Raw genomic sequence first — 12,615 nt, forward strand, 5'->3', positions numbered from 1 at the left:
AAAGAGTAAGACCAGCTTCAACAATATGACGATGCTTACGTTCGACTGAACCATTCTGCTGATGTGTATGTGGACATGCTAAACGATGAGCTATCCCAAGCGACTGAAAGAAGGAGTTGAGGTTGCGATACTCGCCCCCCCAGTCCGACTGGACATGAACAATTTTGTGCTTGAGAAGACGTTCAACATGTTTTTGAAACTGAACAAAAATATCAAACACATCAGATTTGCGTTTAATAAGGTAAAGCCAGGTAAAGCGACTATAAGCATCAACGAAACTGATATAGTAATTATGACCACTGACAGAAGTCTGAGCAGGACCCCATACATCTGAAAACACAAGTTCTAAAGGATGTTTCACCTCACGACTGGACTCCGAAAAAGGAAGTTGATGACTCTTCCCCTGCTGATAAGCATCACACACTGCTACATCTTTATTACTAGACAAACTAGGAAGCTCATGACGACGCAAAATATGACAGACAATAGGTGTGGCCGGGTGACCAAGACGAGCATGCCACTGTGACGGAGAGACCCGAACTCCACTGAAAACACGGGCGACGCCAGGATGCTCCAGACGGTAGAGGCCCTGGCACAACCGCCCACTAAGAAGAATGTCCCTCGTGCCCCGATCCTTAATAAAAAGATCAAAAGGGTGAAATTCACAAAGCACATTATTATCACGTGTGAGTTTAGGAACTGAAAGAAGATTACGGGTCACAGATGGAACTCGAAGAACATTGCGAAGCTGAAGACTCCTATTGGCATGTCTAGTGAGAAGAGATGCTTGACCAATATGAGAGATGTGCATACCTGCTCCATTGGCGGTGTGGATCTTGTCGGAGCCATGATAGGGTTCACGAGTGTGAAGCTTCCCCATCTCGCTGGTCAGATGCTCTGTCGCCCCAGAGTCCATGTACCAGTGTGGATCAATGGAGTAGGACTGAGTGTGTCCCTGTTGCTTCTGCGGCGCGGGACGATCAGCCATGGCGACCTGACGGGCATTGTTGCTTGTATCTTTGCCGTCATTGCCCAGACCAAGGAAGCTCCGCTGGAAGCGCTTATGACACTTGGAGGCCCAGTGCCCATCGCGGCCACAAAGCTGGCACACACGTGGACCGCCAGCCCCCGGTAAGGTCGCAGTAGGTGGGGGGGCCGACGCGGGCGACGGTGGCAGCCCCAAGGGAGACCGGGGTGATGAAGAAGAGCGGCCACCCTTGGTGGCGGCGTCGGCCGAGAGGGAGCCAGTGCCCCTGGAGCGGCGTGTCTCGACCCGTTGCTCAGTGAGAAGGAGCCGAGAGAAAACCTCGTGTGCCAGCATGGGTGTCGAGTTGCCCCGCTCGTTGATGATCTCGACTAAGGCATCATACTCCTCATCAAGACCATTGACAATAAACGAGTTGAACTCAGAGTCGGTGAGGGGCTGTCCAATGGAGGCCAATGTGTCGGCGAGGCCCTTGACCTTGTTGTAGAACTCAGTGGCAGTGGAGTCAAGCTTCTGACACTCTCCAAGCTGACGACGGAGTGCAGAGACACGAGCCTGGGACTGCGCTGCAAAGGTTCGCTCAAGGATGGTCCAGGCCTCATGAGACGTCTTCGCGAAGACAACAAGTTCGGCAACTGCCGGCGAGAGCGACCCCTGGATGGAGGAGAGGTTCGCCTGGTCCTGCCCCGTCCAGACGCGATGGGCCGGATTGTAGACCGGACCGTGCACGCTGTCTACCAGTGCGGGTGGGCAGGGAAGCGATCCGTCGACGTAGCCTAGCAGGTAGTGACTCCCCAAGAGCGGGAGAACCTGCGCACGCCAGAAGATGTAGTTGTCGGCGGAGAGCTTGATGGTGATGAGATGACCGAAGTGAAACGGCGGCGGCGAAGACGATCCCATCGAGGGGGCTGCCTGGGGTGCAAACACCATGGAGGCAGCCGGAGGCACCGAAGCCGATGCGGGAGGAGGCGGGACCGCAGCCAGGGCGGACGCCGCAAAGCTCGCGGCCGGGTCGGACGCTGCAAGGCCCGCGGCCGGGGCGGACGCCGCCAACCCCGCCAGCGGGGCGGTGTGATCCGCTTGCGGCAGGAGCGGCGGGACGACGCCCGCGGAGTCCGCAGTGGACGGCGGCGCCGCGGTGTGGACCACGAGGTCGCGCCCAAGCGAGGGCGCCGGCGGCGTGGAGTAGACGGAGCCGATGCTCCTGGTCCCGATCGGAGCCGGAACGGCGACGGCATCGAGCGGGAGGTTGAGCAGAGCCGCAAGAGAGGCCGGGAGGAACCCCGCAGCAGTGGAACCGGTGGTGGCGGCGCTCGACATGGCGGCGGTGAAGGCGGCGGCGGCTGCGGCGGCGGTGCGGGTATTAGGGTTTGGAAGCGGAAGCGATCGTAACCTAGCGTGATACCATGTAAGACAATAAGTTTTGGGGGAACCAGCACAACCCTATAGGGGTGGCTTATCTCATTATATATAATGGATGTGTTACAATATGTACATAAGTACAGAAGCTATACATAGTCTAACATAATATCTCATCAGTAAACGTAAAAACTTGTACTGCTCATTCAGGAAAAGTTGTTAATATTATTCTCCTAATTGTTCTATGACTCAACCAGAAAACCTTCACAATTGCGGAAATTGTGTCATAAGCTCCAGAGTCAAACTATCACACTTACTAGACAAAATCAACACTTGAAACAGAGAATAAAAAAAAAGGCAATATGTGTAGAGGCTCATGGAGTAGAATAGCAGATTTCTAGCTCTAAGGCATACTTTTTAGGAATGTACAACTAGCTAGTCGCTAACAAATTGATTTTGTCAATTTCTTAGAGCACAGATAACTGAGATCATGCGTACTATAACTGAGATCTTCCTTCGGTCCAAAATGTTTGTTATTTTTTACTTTCTACGTCATCAAGCAATAATTTCACAACAGAAAACAGAAGTCAAAGGCAATACAGCAATGAGTAGAAGTAAAACAGAAATATATATATATATATATATATCCTAGAAGCACAACAGAGGGTTTGTATTGCATTTGCTACTACCTAGCATGAAAGCATTCTCATCTCCGAGCAGGCACGATCATTTTCATACATAGGGAATGCTTAACGGTCCCAAGTCACCATTCACGAATCACTCGAGGGACTAGAAGGGGAAGAGCCCACCCAGTATTTGCAGGAACTTGGAAGATCAATAATTAAATGGCATCAGGAAGAGAATGAAGTGAAGGGCTGATGAGGAAGGAATGACAAAGCAGAGCTTGGAGAAAAAGATTAAATATTAGCCTGGCAAAGCATGATAGAAGGTCGCCAGGTGGGAAGAGCTAAGCAAAAAGTTGTAGAGAAAATCTTAAAAGAGTCCTCACTTGCAATTTGTTACTCCCTCTGTAAACTTTTATAAGATCTAAGTGATCTAAACGATCTTTTAGAAGTTTACAGAGGGAGTACTTGCGAAATGACGGTAAAAATCAAAGCAATTTGTTTTTTAAGAATAGTTCAGATAGCTCAACATACATGCAGAAGATAAGCTTACCTGTTCAACTGGTACATCACATAGCATATCTGACCGGACAATCATCTTATGTATTGTGCAAAAGATCAGCTCCATCATGTCTACCACCAATGCTTGTTTCTGCAAGCATAAGAAGTAGAACGACCTATGACATTCCAATGCAAATCCGAATAGATACAGGAAGCATTAAGATGATATTTAGATAAATAATTATAGTTAAGAAAAGGAATCAATCTTGATACAACATTAGGGATACATAAATAAAGCATATCTAGTTTCAAAGTTAATGAACATTCCAAAAATAGTATAAACTGATACTACCGTAAAAATGAAGATGCTCACGGTGTCCGTAATTTTTCAGATCATTCCATGCCATATTTGGAATAAATACTATAATCAAACAATAAATCCTATAAACACATTTAAGTCAACAAAATCCTAGCAGCAGAAGTTAACAGGACTATTAGGTTTTGTATTATCTCAAAAAAATTAGCCTGAAAAAGATCATACTAATAAATCCTAGCAACATAAGTGATTGGGACTATTCAGATTTAGATTATCTTCAAATAAATTTAGCCTGAAAAACGAAACAAACTCAACCTAATACTTTTCCTGGTACAAATGCACTTGCTACTCGCCCGCAATAGGACTCTCCTAAAAGTGATAAAAAGAACAATTACCCAGTAAATTATTATTTTTGTTATTATTGATTTGAGAATAGTAGCAAGATCAGCAGAGATATTAATATTGAGTGGAAGGAACAGAACTAGCTTTAAGCTTCCAGTGTCCAGATTGAGCTACCTATTTGATACTTCAGTTGGTTCAAGCTAGTTTCCATGTAGTTATCTTCAACTTCAAACTGTTATATTATCTTATCTTGAGGAAAAAAACTGCAGCCACCTCATACGATTCTTGTTATTATGGGGCACAGACTAGTGTGGCGCTAATGCGAGAGTGTTGGCGCCCAATCATTTTCTGGGCTTGACGAAGCAACCATGAACTATAGTGGCAGCAGACACTTCGGATCAAACAAGATGAAATAAACTGAAGCTGACGCCCAGATTGATCAGATCTAGCAACTATCTGTTACCCTCTCAGGAAAGTAAGAAGCAAACGATTCAATGTAAAGAAAAACAAATGGAAAACGCAAAAAGGAAACAAAACCGAAGAGAAGAAGAGAAAACTAAAGCAAAACTGTACAAGGGCCGCGCTAGCAGAACTTAGAGCTTTGACTTGTTTTATTGTATAGATATTTCATATAATAAAGTGATAAAGAATTTGCTAGGTCTGACTTGAACCACAAAATCACAGAAATAATGAGCCCACCACGTGGCAACAAAAGGTAAAGTAAATTAGATACCACTGATAGATACCACTAACAAAAATCCATTGTTTTATTGTATTGATTTTTTCACATTTAATCCTAAGCGTGACGATTAAGAAGGGAAAGTGGGCCTCCGTTTCTCACGCGCGGATCGTGTTACGCGTGTGTAGGAGGAAGACAAAGGGACGACGGGTTTGTACGAAGGGGATTCAATGCGAGCCGGTTTCAACATGGGAAACGGTATAAGTGGGGCTAGTTTCGTCCATACAACATTAGTAACCCTCATGCACCCTTCTTTCCCCACAAAACACGCGGGGGTTTTCCCGCGCTTCCTTTCGAATACGGAAGGAGTACATACTACTTCCCATGTCATATTATATATAGAAGGCCACCATATGCAAGCATCAGAACCGGAGAACCGTAAAGCACATCATCGCAATATGTTGAAGATGCCATCAAGCAGCAAAACGAAAGAAGTACTATTACGAGACAAGTTCAAATTGCTAACTTAACACGGAGAAGTTTATGAAGAGCATTTCCATCAACCAATTATCGAAAACGAACTTTCTTCTTTTTATACTTATATACACGTATGTATGGTGTGAAGCAAGATATGGCGTACCAGCAGTGTAGACGCTTTCAAACGCATGACAACAGGACATGGCCGCCTTGGGTCTGGCAAGCTTCTTGAACTGCAGTGAGTCGAGTTGGATCATGAAGAAGCCACTTAGCATATCCATGAGTACCACGTTGTTGTCCTCTGCAAACCCTACGATCCTTATGTTCTCCTTCTTCCCTGAATTGAGCGAAAGTACCTTATCGAGTTCGATAGACCTTCGGATCACCCATGAGGCAACACCGTCGGCATCGATCTTCCTACTCCAGAGCTGGGCAATGTAGTCCGAATTCGACATGAAGAGGAAACCTATCCCACCACCACTGCCCTCGGCCTGCATAAGCTTGAAGCAGTTTCCCTTGCTATAGATTGGCACCGGCACCGGCATTACGTCCAGCCTCTGCCTCTCCAAATCAAACTGGAGAATTCCTTGGAAATTCCCAATGAGCTGCCAGTAAAGTGAATCTCCAGCCAACACAGCATGATCCATGTAAACTGTTAAATTGTGATCCAAATTATACCATGTTGGACTAGACGTAGTACAACCGGTGTGGGCCTTTGCGTTGACGTCGACGCGTACGAGTACAACTTGTTTACTTGTCCTCCAAGGACTCTCATGTATTGCCCTCTTATATACCCCATGTAGTCGCACTTCAGACGGTCTGTCGTCTCGTGCTTGTAATACTCCTCCATTATAGTGATTGCGCCTTCGTGCGTCCGTGGTTTTCTCCCGCAAGGGTTTCCACGTAAAAATTCGTGTCTCTTTGTCTTGTTTATTTCTCGTTATTATCTAACAAGTGGTATACAGAGCCAAGTTTACAGATACGGGATTTTTGAGACGAGAGAATTAGGGTTGCGTGTCGCCGCCTGCACGCGATCTGTCAATCCGAGGGCAGATCGATTTCTGCTGCCGCCGTTGAAACCGAGATCGACAGGAGTTCCCACGACGTGCAAATCACCCAAGCTGCAGTCGTTTTTTGTCCGATTCCCCCAAGTTGTGGATGCTACCCACGTACAGGCTACAAGTTCCGAGGACATCAACCGTGGCTGCTGGTGCTACTTCCGCTGAAGCCAAATTCATCTACTCGAGGACAGGAGTACTAGTCGAGTACTACTTGTTCCCATCACGTCAACTTGTCAAGCATCAAGTCTGTCGTGAGGGCTCCTAGTTCATATTTCTTTTCCCTTCGACTGCTACGTCCACTAGCGGATACTACCAGGTGCTACTGTTCCTTGCTCAATTTGATCCGCATATAAATTCTGTCAAAAAAAATTCTACCGGCTTGTACTACTTTGTGTACACAGATTTAATCTACTCATGGCATCCATGAAGTACGATCTTTCGCTGCTGGACCGTGACACAAGGTTTACCCTATGGCAAGTCAAGATGCGGGCGTTGTTGGCACAGTCCGACTATGACGAAGCACTTGATAGTTTTGGAAGAACAGAATTCAGGACTGGACTGATGAGGAGAAAAGAATTGATTGTAAGGCTTTGTCACAAATTCAACTCCATTTGCAAAATAATATTTTGCAGGAAGTTTTGAGCGAGAAAACTGCCGCCGCTCTATGGTTAAAGCTGGAAGGGATTTGCATGACCAAGGATCTCACCAGCAAGATGCATCTGAAGCAAAAATTATTCCTGAACAGGTTACCCGAGGGAGGTAATGTTTTGAATCATATTTCAGAATTTAAAAAGATCATATCTGATCTAGCTGCAATGGAGGTTAAATATGAAGAGGAAGATACTGCTTTAATGTTACTTTGTTCACTGCCAAGTTCTTATACCAATTTTAGAGACACCATATTATACAGTCGTGATACTCTCACGCTTAATGAAGTTTATGAAGCTTTGAACTCTAAGGAGAAGATGAAACTAATGGTGCCTCATGATGGTTCAAGTTCATCCCAAGCCGAGGGATTATCTGTTCGTGGCAGGACAAAGGAGAAGAACTCCAATAGTGGAAACAGAGGCAAAAGTAAGAACGGCTACAGGGCCGGTCGCAATCCAGAGACAAGAAGTATTGCAGATATTGCAGGAGAGACGGGCATGACATCTCTGAGTGTTTCAAGTTGCAGAACAAGGAAAAGAGGAAAGGTAACAAACAAGGTGAAAATTCTGCTAACGTTGCTCGTGATGATAGTTCCGATGATGCTCTTGTCGTTATTGCTGGATGTGTTGAGACCAATGATGAGTGGGTACTTGACACCGCATGCACTTTTCATATGTGTCCACATAGAGATTGGTTTACTACTTTTGATTCCACTACTTCTGCTGGTTCCGTTTTGGGTTTTGATAATTCACCATGCAATATTGAAGGCATAGGTTCTATTCGAATCAAGATGTTCGATGGCATAATCAGAACTTTGACAAATGTTCAGTATATTCCGAAGATGAAGAGAAATCTTATTTCTATGAGTGCCCTTGATGCAAAGGGGTACAAATATTCAGGTGGAGATAGTGTTTTGAAGGTCACCAAAGGTTCCCTTGTTGTGATGAAAGGTGACTTAAGTTCGACCAATGGTCTTTATTACCTTCGAGGTTCTACTGTTTCAGGTAACGCTACTCTAGTTGTTTCAAAGAATTCTGATTGTGATGCTGCTAACCTTTGGCATATGCGTCTTGGACATATGAGTGAACTTGGTTTGGCAGAGTTAAACAAGAGAGGTCTCCTTGATGGATATGAACCTGGTAAACTGAAATTTTGTGCGCACTGTATCTTCGGCAAGCACAAGAGGGTGAAGTTCAATACTTCGACCCATACAACTGAAGGCATTCTTGATTATGTGCATTCTGATTTATGGGGACCATCTCGCAAGAAGTCACTAGGTGGTGCTAGTTACATGCTGACTATTATTGATGATTATTCGAGAAAAGTTTGGCCTTATTTCTTGAAGCATAAATATGAAGCATTCTCAGCTTTTAAGGAGTGGAAGATTATGGTTGAAAGACAAACTGAAAGGAAGGTAAAAATACTTCGCACTGATAATGGTATGGAATTCTGTTCTAAGCAATTTAAGAATTATTGCAAGTCTGAAGGCATTGTCAGACATTACACCGTTCCTTATACTCCTCAACAAAACGGTGTTGCTGAGCGTATGAACATGACCATTATTTCCAGAGCCCGTTGCATGTTGTCCAATGCAGGTTTGCATAGGCGTTTTTGGGCTGAGGCCGCTTCCACTGCTTGTTATCTCATTAATCGTTCACCATCTATTGCTCTTAATAAGAAAACTCCAATTGAGGTATGGTCTGGTTCACCTGCTGATTATTCACAGTTGAGAGTTTTTGGTTGCATGCTTATGCTCATGTTGATAATGGAAAGTTGGAGCCTAGGGCTGTTAAGTGCATCTTTCTTGGTTATAAGTCTGGTGTTAAAGGTTATAAATTGTGGAATCCCGAAACCCAGAAGGTTGTTATTAGCAGAAATGTTATCTTTAATGAATCTGCTATGTTACATGATGTTTCATCTACTAATGTTCCCGTTGAGAGTGAACAACAGCCTATTGTTCAGGAGCCTACTGTTTAGGTGGAGCATGTTATTGAAACAGGTGATACATCTGGTAATGAAATTGTTGATGCACATGATGAACCCGTCGTTAATGATGATCATGTCACTCCCACTCCAAGTCAGCCTATTGTTCCACCCAGTTGGAATCTTGCACGTGACAGAGTTAGACGGGGTATTAATAAACCTGATAGGTTAATTGAAGAGTGCAATATTGTTTCTTTTGCTTTATCTGTTGCAGAAGAAATTGAAGGTAATGCTGAGCCTTCTTCATATTCCGAGGCTATTATTTCTGGTGATAGTAATAAGTGGATGACTGCTATGCATGATGAGATGGAATCACTTGAAAAGAATGGCACTTGGGATTTAGTAAAATTGCCTACAGAGAAGAAACCTATTTGTTGCAAGTGGGTTTTCAGGAGGAAAGAAGGTGTTTCTCCTAATGATGAGACAAGATATAAAGCAAGGTTAGTTGCTAAAGGTTATAGCCAGATTCCAGGTATTGACTATAACGAAGTCTTTTCTCCTGTTGTGAAGCATAGCTCTATTCGCACTTTACTTAGTATTGTTGCCATGCATGATCTTGAGCTTGAACAATTGGATGTTAAAACTGCATTCTTACATGGAGAATTATAAGAGGATATTTATATGGAACAACCTGAAGGTTTTGTTATTCCTGGAAAAGAAAAGCTTGCCTGCAAGTTAAAGAAATCTCTTTATGGATTGAAGCAATCCCCTAGACAGTGGTACAAGAGATTTGACACCTTTATGCTCTCTCAAGGTTTCAAAAGGTCTAATTATGATAGTTGTGTTTATTTAAAAACTATCAACAGTTCAACTATTTATTTGCTCCTTTATGTTGATGATATGCTTATTGCTGCAAAGAGTATGTCAGAGATTAATGAACTAAAGAAGCAATTGAGTAATGAATTTGAGATGAAGGATTTGGGTGCAGCAAAGAAAATACTTGGCATGGAAATATCCAGAGATAGACCGTCTGGAAAAGTATATCTAAGTCAGAAGGGATATATAGATAAAGTTCTTCGTCGTTTTAATATGCATAATGCCAAGCCGGTGAGTACACCGTTAGCTGCACACTTCAAATTGTCATCAGCTTTATGTCCTAAGTCAGATGCAGATATTGAGTACATGTCTAGAGTTCCCTATTCAAGTGCAGTTGGTTCACTTATGTATGCCATGGTTTGTTCTCGTCCTGACCTATCATATGCATTGAGTGTTGTCAGTAGATACATGGCTAATCCTGGAAAAGAGCATTGGAAAGCAGTTCAGTGTATTTTCAGATACCTGCGAGGTACTTCTAATGCTTATTTACAGTTTGGGAAAACTGGAGATGGACTTGTTGGTTTCGTTGATTCTGATTTTGCTGGTGATTTGGATAAGAGAAGATCACTCACAGGTTATGTTTTCACCATTGGTGGTTGTGCTGTGAGTTGGAGAGCAACTTTGTAGTCTATTGTGGCTTGTTCCACTACTGATGCCGAGTATATGGCTATTTCTAAGGCATGCAAAGAAGCTATCTGGTTGAGAGGTTTGTACACTGAGCTTTGTGGAGATTCATCTTGCCCTACTGTATTTAGTGACAGTCAAAGTGCCATATATCTTACAAAGAATCGAATGTATCATGAGAGGACAAAGCACATTGATGTCAGATTTCACTATATTCGAGATGTTGTTGCTGAAGGTGATTTGAAGGTATACAAGATAAGTACTCATGATAATCCTGCTGATATGATGACAAAGCCAGTTCCGACCAATAAGTTTGAGCTTTGCTCAGGCTTAGTTGGTATTTCTCACTAGTCCTATGGACTTTGACGCACAAGGTGTTTATGCTGATTTGGATGGAGTTATCTACTTTCTTCGACTACTTGAGGGAATTTTGATCAAGGTGGAGATTGTTAAATTGTGATCCAAATTATACCATGTTGGACTAGACGTAGTACAACCGGTGTGGGCCTTTGCGTTGACGTCGACGCATACGAGTACAACTCGTTTACTTGTCCTCCAAGGACTCTCATGTATTGCCCTCTTATATACCCCATGTAGTCGCACTTCAGACGGTTTGTCGTCTCGTGCTTGTAATACTCCTCCATCATAGTGATTGCGCCTTCGTGCGTCCGTGGTTTTCTCCCGCAAGGGTTTCCACGTAAAAATCCGTGTCTCTTTGTCTCGTTTATTTCTCATTATTATCTAACATAAATGCTGGTGGAATACCTCAGATATAAGCTGCTCGCATGACCATGGTTTGGAAGGGGTGTTGTGATGAACCCTCCCCATGCGCCGGTCTCCGACGAGTAGACGCAGGCCACTGCTCGTCGGTTTTCTACCCCGCCGTCTGCCGCCACCAAGACCACCTTAAAGTGCTCGGTGTCACCGGCGGCAGCGCGAAGCACCTCCCCGTTGATGAGGCGCTCATCCCAACCATTCGTCGTGAGCCCCGGGGGAACATCGAGGTGGTGCTGGTCGCCGGTGACGGGGTCCCACACCAGTACCTGGAGAAGCTTCGGGACTATGATTAGCATCAGACCGTGGCGGCTTCCGAGCGGCCTGCAAACGCCGTCGCCCTCATCGCGCTGCAGCGAGAAGTGCTCAGGAGCGACGCGATCGGGGGTGTCCAGCGTCGGCAGGAAGTTCAGGCTTCCGCACCCGTCGAAGAAGCCGAGGAGGGGAGGGTTGCGGCGGTGGTGGAGGCGGAAGCGGCGGCGGAATCCCGGGTCGGCGACGTGGTCGCGCCAGCGCGTGCAAGCGAGGGATGCGCGCGGGAGCGAGGAGGGAACCGGGGAAAGGCGGAGCAGGATCTCGAGTAGCAGGTTGTTGTCTTCCAGCGGGGACGCCGGCAACGATGGGTGGCTGCTGGCCGGCATCTCACTCTCTCGTCGCCGGTGCGGGATAGAGCGATGGGGGTGTTGAAACTGAAACTGAAGTGGGGTGCCAGCAGTAGACTGCCGTGCGGGGGTGTTGAAAGTGAAACTGACGCGGGATGCCAGCAGTAGACTGCGGTGTGGGGATGTTGAAAGTGTTTTTTTTAGGAATGGGGATGTTGAAAGTGAAACTGACGCTGTGGTCTCTTGGGCTGGATGGACGTTTAAAGCCCACGCTGTGTTTTTTTTGGGGGAAATGTCGGCCTTTATTAATTAAGCAACCAAATTATACAAGTTCTCCCGGATACAATCCGGAGCAGAAAGGAAAATACAAGGACTCACAGAGTTCAAACTAGACTGAGCTAAAACATGAGCAACAACATTACAGTGCCGACGGACATGCTTGAAAGAAACTGAAGCGAGGGCAACACACTCCGCCTTGATGTCAGCGATGACAGTGCCCACAACCGATCTATCACAGGCTGAAGAATTCATACGATGAACCAGAGACAAGCAGTCCGTATGAAACACCACCTTGGGAAGGTGCTTCTCCCGGGCCAGCCTGACAGCGCATCGGAGAGCAAGGGCTTTGGCTACCTCCGGCGATGAAATACCAGTAAAAGGTTCGGTCGCAGCAGCCACAAATTGTCCAGAGTGATCAAGAATCACCACACCAGCCGCAGAACGACCCCGAGCAAGATCCACCGCAGCATCAGAGGACACCTGCACAAAATCATGCGGAGGCGGAGACCAAATGGAGCTAGAAGCAGTGGACTCTCGCCTTGGATC

At 45.4% G+C, this 12,615-nt stretch overlaps 1 protein-coding gene across 1 annotated transcript; it reads right to left on the minus strand.

Annotated features, from left to right (window-relative positions):
* Positions 1–3,531: 3,531 nt before the first annotated feature.
* On the minus strand, positions 3,532–5,782 carry LOC119323016. The gene is made up of 2 exons (XM_037596573.1): positions 5,446–5,782; positions 3,532–3,619 (listed from the first exon to the last, which is right to left on the minus strand). The coding sequence occupies exons 1-2, from the start codon at positions 5,777–5,779 to the stop codon at positions 3,567–3,569; spliced, it is 387 nt and encodes a 128-aa protein (XP_037452470.1). The 5' UTR covers positions 5,780–5,782; the 3' UTR covers positions 3,532–3,566.
* Between the last annotated feature and the right edge of the window lie 6,833 nt (positions 5,783–12,615).

Source organism: Triticum dicoccoides, chromosome 6B (assembly GCF_002162155.2).
Source record: "Triticum dicoccoides isolate Atlit2015 ecotype Zavitan chromosome 6B, WEW_v2.0, whole genome shotgun sequence".
Classification (NCBI taxonomy): Eukaryota; Viridiplantae; Streptophyta; class Magnoliopsida; order Poales; family Poaceae; genus Triticum; species Triticum dicoccoides.

Excerpts from the sequence above, each read along its gene's own strand:
- LOC119323016 (XM_037596573.1), bottom strand. The coding sequence starts at position 5,779 with ATGCAGGCCGAGGGCAGTGGTGGTGGGATAGGTTTCCTCTTCATGTCG. Across the intron at positions 3,620-5,445 it reads TGAAAGCGTCTACACTGCTG|AAACAAGCATTGGTGGTAGA; the intron begins GTACGCCATATC and ends TTATGCTTGCAG.